Raw genomic sequence first — 10051 nt, 5'->3', positions numbered from 1 at the left:
TATTCCACCAAATGGAAGCAAATATTTTTTTGTTTACCCAAAGAATTTGTTGAAGGAACGATTAATCATTCTGAAATTCTTTCATCTGCCTCATCTCCAGGTAAGCTATAAATGCTGCCCAAAACTATAATTGAGTATCATTGTTGCTACTTTTAATGAAGGGGTGGGACCATAGTCAGGCTAAGAACAATTTATTGCTCAGAGGAACATCAGTCTCAGAGGCTGTGAGATTTTAGAGGAGCAGGCAGTCAACCACAGCTCAAAGTAGTCACAAGTTCTTTGTTATGAGATAATACATAACTTTCTAAACCAACAGACAGTTGCCACAGGGTTTATTTTGCTTTTCTAACCTATCACCTTTACCTACTTCTGCTGCACTGTGGATACTTTTATCCAATTATCACACATATACACATATTGCTTCTATTACAACTTCTAAACTCTTAGCTTACTCTATACAACCACACCCCTACATTATAAACCCTTCACTACCTTACCCAGTACAGTTTCTCACTTACTTAAGGCATATTCCTACTTACAGCTATAGAAACATAAGTTTCTGTTTTTCCTGCTTAATGTCTGTGTATTGTATTTTTACATCAATCCCAGCTTCTCCCAAGGCTGCAGGTCAAATCTTTCAGTGTCTGTGGAAGTTTCTGTTTTTCCAATTCCCACAATTTAGTCCCTGAAACACCAGGACAGCACCAGAACCCCACAGAGTCCTGTCTGTGTCAGGCTGGGGGCAAATAGCCCAGGGCTGTGCCTAACCTCGAGAGCCCTGGGGAGCACTGTGCTCCTGTAGGGCTGGGTCAGTCACACCAACACCTCACGGGCAATTACTGCACCTGCTCCACCTACACAGAGTACAGAGCAGAAAGTTTAGGCTTATATTTCAGCACTTGCATGATTTTTCACCCTTTCCTGTTAGTCTGTGCAGCAGCTCAGGATCTTTTTCCTACAGGACCTGAACCCAGCTTTGTGGCAGTTCCTGTGACTGAGACCCAGACTGCACACTAAGCCAATTCCACTTCTGCTCAAGACTTCAAAGCAGCACATCTTACTGAACAGACACTTGATGGCAACAGAAAGGAACTAGCAAGGAAACAAAGAAATATGTCGTTATATTGATAATGACTTTCCAATCCAGAATGCATCCCCACTGCTTCCCCCGGCTTTAGGACACAATCTCTATTTTGGTTCACGGCTCAACAATAAAGAGTCTCATTTATAGAAGTTTAAGGGCAAAAGCACATTTAACTGGTTTGAAAAGCCTGACCTTCAAACAACTCAGGAAAACATTACAAATTACAAATAAAGCTTCCTCTCCCTCTTACGTAAAATCAGTGATATTTGCCTTGAAACAAAGATGAATACAAACAACTCAGACACTTCTTTGGGGAAAAGTCAACAGCTACAAAGCTAACTTGACAAAAGTCTGCTGTCAACCCTGGTTCAGAGAGCTTACAGGGATCTCACCATCTCCACAATACTATAAAAATACTACTACATAAGAGTAACAGCTTTACAGTCTGAAAACAAAAGGATAGGGGCTTTTTAGTAATTAATTTTATTTCACAAAGCCTCTCTGCATAATTATCATTTCTATATGTTCTTTTTTTATTTTTTTCCTTTCTCTCAGTTCCAGAACATTTCTCTATTGAGATTTAATTTCAGTTGCTCCAGGGCTCCTTTTCCAGATGAACTGCCAGCATCCAAGATTCTGTGTAGTGAAAAGGATTTGTAAACTGAACACAGAAAACACCAGGCCCAAAACTGTACAGAAATACCACAGGCTTGTTTTTTGGAGGGAGTCTGGGAGGAAAACGCCTGTCCACTTACTGCAAGATCTCATTTCTTTAAACAGAACCAAATTTGTTCACCTGTTGTTGGAACAAAAAAATCTGACTGCTCAAGATGCTGAGGGCTCAAAAATTCAATTCTTCCTTCTTTTGAGGAAGAAACTTCAATTTTGAAATAACAACACTAGCTGCAAACATTACAGTACAAAAGTCTCGGCAAGTGCTCAGTCACCCCAATCACAGGCTGAGCTGAACCCAACTTCTACACTGCAGAAATGCAGTTGCTCCACTGGAAGAAAATGAAAGTATTCTAAGATGTAGAAAAATAACTCCCACTAAAAGCATGCTGAAAATTATTAAAGCACAACCAAAGATGTTGCTACATAGCTCATTTGTATGGCTTCATAAGGGAAAAAAAAGCAAAGGAAGCAGAGCCATGGAATGGTCTGTACAGTTCTCTCGGCCTTTTTGACTTGTATGGCAAGGAGGGTTGTATTTAACCCTCTCAGTGTATCCAGAGTGGAAGGACACACATGACCCCAAAACAGCAGGGAGTCACTGCCTGTTGTGCCAGCCCTGCCTCAAAGCTTCCAGAGAACACTCTCAGGGTCCCTCTGAGTGGGAGCACCACCACCAGTGAGCAGGCACTGCTCCCAGCCTGGCATCACTGCACACCCAGTGTGCACAGAGAGTGTGCAGTCAGAGCCACCAGCCAGCTCACTGACCAACTTTCTAACAGAACCCTTGATGTCAAACCTTTGGTTACTTCACTAGAGGCTCCCCTCCAGCTGCTGATGAACCCCAAACTCGAGGACTGGTTTTCAATACGCTCACAGGCCCTTCACCTGGTGACACAGGTCCTCCTCACGGAGAACACATCTGCCCAGCCTGAGTGAGAGGTCCCAGGCACTCCCTGCACAGCTCCGCTATCCTTTTCAGCAAAGGCAGCTCTTCTTTTGTCAAGGTCTCTGCTGTTCCAGGAATAGGTGCTGCCATGACTGCTGGAGACCACAGCACATCATCACCAGCCCTGAGTGCACAGTCCCAGCTCACAGAGCTCCAGAAGATCTGCTCTAGGCCAGACTGGTACATAGGCCTGGCTTCAGCAACAGCTAAACAAGCGCTTGACCGTTCCCAAACAGGGGTCAACCAGAACAAAAACTTTAAACTCCTCCTTTTGGCCAAGTACACCTGACAAAGCTCAGAGCAACCAGCTCCAAGTCCAGGTGTCCTGCAGCTATCCCATCCTGACAGCAGCCAGCTCTCTGGGTCATAAGAGGAGTACCAGAAATCCACTGAAAACCCGAGATATGCCCCAAGTGTTGAGAAGCAGAGCCCAAGAACTGCTGCTAGATCTGTTGCTTCTACTGGCTGTGCTCTGATCCTTCTGAAAGAACCCAGGCAAGCTTTAGGGCTAGAAAGATGGGGAAGGATCTGGAGGAGAAGGGTCTGAGGAGCAGCTGAGGGCACTTGGCTGGTTCAGCTGCAGCCCAGGAGACTGAGGGGAGGCTCCTCGGGGGCTGCAGCTCCTCCCCAGGGCAGGCACAGGGGCAGGGGCTGAGCTCTGCTCTGGGACAGGGACAGGAGCCCAGCAAGGGCTGGAGCTGGGCCAGGCCTTGGCATGGAGCTCAGGGCAAGGTTCTGCCCCCCGAGGCTGCTGGGCACTGCCCAGGCTCCCCAGGGAATGGTGCCAAGGCTGCCAGAGCTCCAGGAGCTCCCAGGGCTGCTCAGGGTGGCATTCTTGGGGTGCCTGTGCAGGGACAGGGGCTGAGCTGATGATCCCTGTGGGTCCCTTCCAGCTCAGGATATTCCAGAATTCTCTGATTTAGGTTAACTGTATTCCTATACCCTTGAGAGAACTCAGTTACTACCTCTGAGGCAGTTTATGTGGCCACCTTTATGACAAAGGGAGTTAAGTGGAGCTGGCAAAGCTGGTGTTCACATTTCCAGTATTTGGGCAATTTGTCTGCAAACCATTTGCACTTCTCATTAAGTTAACCATTGCCACAAGGCATTCTTGAATGAACATTTAAAGAAATCACATACCACCAAATGTGATTAAAGAGCTAGAAAAAAAAAATTCAGAGGTAATGATGCATTCCAATTCCACAGTTAACAGCAAACCTGCATAAACAATTTCATGGGTGTTTTGCATGCAAAAGGAAACTATTTCAGTCAAAGAGAATACTTAAGTATTTTCCACAAACAAGAACACTTCAGAATTCCATTTCTAGACTGAGTTCACTGCACTGGTGTAATTAGTAGTTGCCCTGTCACATGAACTTCAGCCACTCACCACCCTGCAGCACCTGACAGCTGGGCAGTAAAATCCTCCTCCCCTTTCTGCTTGAAAAGCTCACAGGGACAAGGACACTCATTTCTTTTTTAGTTGTGTAATTTCTGAGAATGAGTTTTCAGGTCTGAGAGAAGACAAGAAAAGAAAAAGGCCGGGAAAGGGTAAAGCTTTACATCCATTCCTGAGGAACTGCAACTATCTGAAAGTGACTTCTTTTGGTCCTGTAAGCAACATGTATGTCCCAGGCACACCTGCAGAGTGAGCCATCACTACAGCAATGTCTGAGATGGACCCCAAATTCCTGCATAAAACCTTAACAACAAGTCACCCCAAAATGTCCTTTCTGATCCACACTTGCCAGCAGCAGTGGAGAGATCCCTTTACCTCGACAGCTGCTGATCACCTAAGCGACCTCCATCACAACTCACACTGACACAGCAAATGCAGAAAGTGCAGAGGAAAGCCAAGCCTCCCTCCCAGCCTCTGCACAGAGGGGGCCATATCTGGGGAGATGACAGGTACAGACAGAGCCTTTGGAACAGGTTCAAGGATCATATCCTACACTTCCTAGAGCAGGCAGTCGTGAGTACCAGAGGGAAAACACTCCCTGCTCAGGCAGTACAGAAGGTGTGAGGGAAGGAACAGGAACCCTCAGGAAGCTGGATGCCTCCTTACCAAAATCAATCACTGTCAGAAGGAACCATCACAGAATAAGGTGTGCACAGCAACCTGTCACCAGGGACTCCGAGCGGGGATATGGTGTCAGGAGCAATAAATAGATCCCAAAGATGTCTGAGACCATAAATACATGGGGGAAAAGGTTCACAGAATACTAGAATAGAACCCTAGAATATTCTCAGTTGGACTGATGGTCCTTGTGGGGCCCTTCCAACCCCTGTCCCTGCACAGACCCCAACAGCCCCACCCTGAGCACCCCTGAGAGCTCCTGGAGCTCTGGCAGCCTTGGCACCATTCCCTGGGGAGCCTGGGCAGTGCCCAGCAGCCTCTAGGGAAGAAACTCTTTCTAATACCCAGTTTAAACTCCCCCAACACAGCTTTGTGGTAGTTTTGATGAACTCTTTTCCCTTGCACTCTGAGGACAGTTACATACAGTATCACAGGTGGGAGCACCCACAGCTCACACAATTATTCCAATAAGGAATACTATTTTTAATATTACCATGTGCTGCCATAGCACATGAGTTTAGCAGCTTTTTGTTTTTAATAATTACACAAAAAAGCAGTTTAACTCTACCTTTTCAGAGCTTTAGGACAGTCAGGTTTGAAAGTTATAAATACTTCAGCAGAGTAAGGGGAAGACAGAGAAACTAAAACACACATGACTTTCAGCTTCAGCATTTGGTCCAGAAGGACTAACAGTCTGTGTACAGCTGCATAGACAGCAGGCTAGAGGTGACCAGGCTCTCTTGGAAAATTTAGAGCTATTGAGTAGAAGCATCTGTGCTGTACAAAGTCAGACATCCTGACACAAAAAGTTGCAAGAAACTGAGCAACCCCCAGAGGGGCCCAGAGCTCTGCATTCCTACATTAACAGGTACTGAAGGAGAAATGTTTTTTAAAAACTCACCTGCTAGAGGAGTCTAGCCCAGCACAATGGCTAGAAACCCACACCCCAGAACCTGGATGCTGCAGCAAAGTGAAACACTGACCATGCAAAATACAGTACAAGACAGATTTCTTCTGTTGGATCATCTCCAGCACGAGGCAGTTGCTCCAAGGAAGTGGACATTTAATCATACACACATCTAATCATACACACATCCATGGAGAGGGAATCAGTGCAGAGTACAAGTCTGGCCCTGCTGTGTCTGCAGTCAATGCTGCAGGGCTACTGGACCAATCCCAGACTTCTTGCTCTCAGCCTCATGAGCCAGAGCCCCAGGAAGAGAGGATTTAATTGACAGAATCAGGTCAATGGCTACTCACAGACCTCAGCAATCATCATGACAGGCCAGAAGATGCACCGGTGAAAAGTTACACTGCAGGCTGGACACTGTGCCATACTATATTGGGAAGTGGGAATCAGCCTTCTAACATTTCCCTAGGGTTCAAAGCCCAAAGGCATGGCTGGTGCTTAATTTTGTCAGAAAGCACAGTGTCCAATGAATGCTATAATTCTCTTATGAAAATCCTGGATGTCCAGGACACACTCACCATAAGCACAAGTACAGTGAGCAGCATAGCAACAATCCAGTATTTGCCTGCTGACCCCCAGTACTGATTCACTCATCACATGCCAAGCAAAGCCATAGCTGGAAGTGCTGAGGAGTGCACTACACCAACTGGGGAATGCAAAGCCCAGCACTCTATTCCTCCAGTATGATCAGGAGGAGCCCTGCATCTTTCTAATGCTCATCTACTGCGCACAAGTTTCTCTGTACAGGTACTGAAATAAAGGAAAAAAAAAACAGAAAAAGAAGCTGTCACATCTCAAACAACAAACCAGACACACAGTTACACCTTTATCAATGGTTATAACCCATACACAACCCCAAAAGCTCCTGGTAAGAAATGTGAATTGACACTATGGTTTGCTGCTACTTTCACCTTCCTGTAATGCTCATCAGTAGTGAGATAAAGGGTAATCAGTCTGAAGGCTTCAAGGAGCTTCTCTACATTTTATAACCACAACCTAACACATGGAACACAGATTGTTCAATACTCTGCTGCATTTGAAGCAAAACGCAACAACATATGGAATGATCATAATAAAATATTTTGCTCAAACAAACCCAAACTTTGCCTTTCAAATCAGTTCTTGAATCCCAGTAATCAGTCTCCAGACAGCTTATGCCAGTTCAATAAGTCATGAAAAATTGCATTCCAAGCAGAAGTATTTTTTGCCCCATGTTTCATTACCAGACAATAAATTGAGAAGAAATGTATGTATCACTCAATGTTTTACAAAAAGCAAGCATTATCAACTAAATGTTGACTTTAACTCTGCAAACACAAACAACAAAGGGAACTTCAGAGACAAAATACTCTGATTATTAAAACTTTACAGGGGCACAAAAAGCTATGACTTCATTGAAAAGAACTAAACTGATCCAAAAAGTCTAACTCAAACAAAAGCAAAAGGTTCCCTCCCTCCTGCCCAGGCCACTCAACCCACTCTATCTCACATACCAATATTATGACTTATCTGACCAGAAACCAAGGTCAGGGAGCTGAACAGGTTTTTCTGCAGTTCCAGTTTCCTGCTGTCTACCACAGGGTCAGAGAAATTCAAGTGGAGGCATAAGAAAAGCAGAACTGTGCCACAGGATTTTTCTGTTCAGGAACTGCTGCACATTCATGTGTTTAACAGAGAGTTTGAGAATAAAGAATATAATGTTGACATTAAGGGGCAGAAACAAAAGCAAGAGGAAGGAAAAATGCTCAGAATGAGCCAGTTCTTTGGCACTGATATTCCAGAACTCTCAGTAAGCATGGAGATGACTGGTAACTGCTTCTAATAGTGTTGCAAGCTAGTGAAAAATTAGGTAGCAACAAAATTCAGCGGCTTGACCACAGCAGCCACACAGAACCCAGCACCTGCAACCACTTTAGAGAAAAGCCAATGTTCTGTCCACAGGCACTCAAGGGCTCTTGCAACAATAACAGCAATTTTACTTTTCATTCTTGAGGTTAAGAACAACCTTGAGCACACAAGTCTATGTTTTGGACTTTAAACTACCCAGCACTGTCAAGTTCCAAGTTAAAGTTAACCAGACTTTACCAGAGTGTTTGATGCTACAGGTGCCTGTGAAGTAGGGTCTCAACTTCAGAGACTGATTAAGTCTCTTGCTTCCCACTGAAAATATCTTCCCTCCCATGCAGGTGATTCTGTGCTTATTTTACAGTCTAAGGTGTGGGTCAGATATGACCTGCTATCATTAAGCAAGGGATCTTATTCCTTGCAAAACCAGCCTGCAGAGTAAGCCTCAACTTCTGAGCGCTGCAAAGTACATGACAACATCTGGGACAAACACTCACCTACCAAAACATTCAAAGAAATCAGTATTTATGTAACTATTTTACCATGACTGGAACATATATATCCCTTAAGTAGAGATACAGACAGAGACATCACAAGATACCTCATCTGTAAGATATCAGGAAAGCCAGAGGCATGGAAATCAGAGAGGCTACTCAGAAGGGAAATTCTGAAGTTTTTAGTTATTCAGTTCTCATGGGTATTCTCAAGCAAATAAAGCACTAAAGATGACGCACAAAGAGCTCTCAGGCATTCCAGCAGCTCCCATGCAGCTTGTACAGACTGGGGAGCAGTCTCCGTTAGGGATTAGATAACGATCAGTATCACTGGATTCTGAAATACAACACTGAGCATGTGCAGCAGAGAATTCCACTGCGCTGCAGACTGGGAACAAACACCCATGCACAGGCAGTCAACAGCAAACACCCGGGCACAGGCAGTCAACAGCAAACACCCGGGCACAGGCAGTCAACAGCAAACACCCGGGCACAGCCAGTCAACAGCAAACACCCGGGCACAGCCAGTCAACAGCAAACACCCGGGCACAGCCAGTCAACAGCAAACACCAGGGCACAGCCAGTCAACAGCAAACACCAGGGCACAGCCAGTCAACAGCAAACACCCGGGCACAGCCAGTCAACAGCAAACACCCGGGCACAGGCAGTCAACAGCAAACACCCGTGCACAGCCAGTCAACAGCAAACACCCGGGCACAGCCAGTCAACAGCAAACACCAGGGCACAGCCACTTAACAGCACTTTTTTTTCCCCTCCAGAAACAACCAAGTGCTCTCACTGAATCCAAGATTCTGCAACGATAACCAAAACTTGTAAAGTTTGGTATTTTAACAGTGCAAGGATTAAAACCTCTTCAGAGAGCAGCTAAAAACCCTCCTGCAACTAAAGAGACATGGAAGCAGCTGCTCTGTCTGCATTTGTTTTGCTTCAAGGAAACATTAAGTTTCACAAGTCAGAACAATTCATTCCTCTCATATTTCAAAGCTACTACTATCAATCCTATTTAGGGAACTTACAAGTTAAATTCTGCAACAGTGATAAGACCTACAGCCACTTCAGAACTCCAGTATACCTTTATTTTAATAATCAGAATAAGAACAAAAGGTTTGTTTTTATATTCAGAGATCTGTCAGAGTCAAAAACACTCAGACTGTAGGAAGAATAAATCAACCAGGGACTAAATCTAAACCAGTTTTAGACCTGTCTATTAATGTTCAAATATGGGAACAGTACTTAGAATTCTCAGCCATACACACAATAGTCATGAACTTAGCCTCGAGCATTCCATCCTCCCAATGCCCAATCCTGGCATTACTGGAGCTCCAGGTAAACGTGTCAATAGTTTGATTACACACACAAATATTTAGTATTTCTAGATTAAGTTGTATTCAATCAAGTATTTGCTCACCCAGTCTAGCACAAGGTGACAATTTCTGAAACATTAAATCATACCTGCAACTTTGTCCCGAATAAGTTTTGCAGATTCCACTTCACCGATGCTGCTGAACAGACTCCGTAATTCATCCTGTGTCATGTTCTGAGGAAGGTAGTTCACAATTAAATTTGTCCTACCAATATCATCCCTGCAATCTTCAGCCATGTGATCTTCATAACCATTGGACATTTTACAATAAATCTGCAAAGTGAAAAAAACCCTCAGTGAGGTTTAGATCTTCGCATTTCCATAAACCAAACTTCCTCCACCTGAAGTAAGTTTGAATGTTTATTTTAAAAACTAAGAACAAACCACTGCTTCAGCAATGCATTTTTTCAACTCAGAAAACAAAATGCTATTTGTTGAAAATTCCAGAACAATTCATTCTTTCAAAAGCATAAACATGACATTTTACAGAACTATGTACCATTAAAGAGCTCTTCAGGATTTCTAATTTTTTACATTAATAAAAAGCATCAAGACAGATTTTGAAGACATTCCTGT

General features: G+C 44.2%; 1 protein-coding gene across 1 annotated transcript in view; it reads right to left on the bottom strand.

The window, feature by feature from the left end:
- The window catches only part of ELAVL1 (ELAV like RNA binding protein 1), a 30019-nt gene extending 20272 nt beyond the window's left edge, over positions 1–9747 (bottom strand). Inside the window, exon 1 of the mRNA XM_005427310.2 lies at positions 9565–9747. Coding sequence (XP_005427367.1) covers positions 9565–9736 — 172 coding nt within the window. The 5' untranslated portion in view covers positions 9737–9747. The remainder of the gene's footprint in view (positions 1–9564) is intronic.
- Between the last annotated feature and the right edge of the window lie 304 nt (positions 9748–10051).

The sequence above is a fragment of the Geospiza fortis genome, unplaced genomic scaffold, assembly GCF_000277835.1.
Source record: "Geospiza fortis unplaced genomic scaffold, GeoFor_1.0 scaffold254, whole genome shotgun sequence".
Lineage (NCBI taxonomy): Eukaryota > Metazoa > Chordata > Aves > Passeriformes > Thraupidae > Geospiza > Geospiza fortis.
The sequence above is the reverse complement of the archived record's forward strand: the minus strand, read 5'-3'. Positions and strand labels throughout refer to the sequence as shown.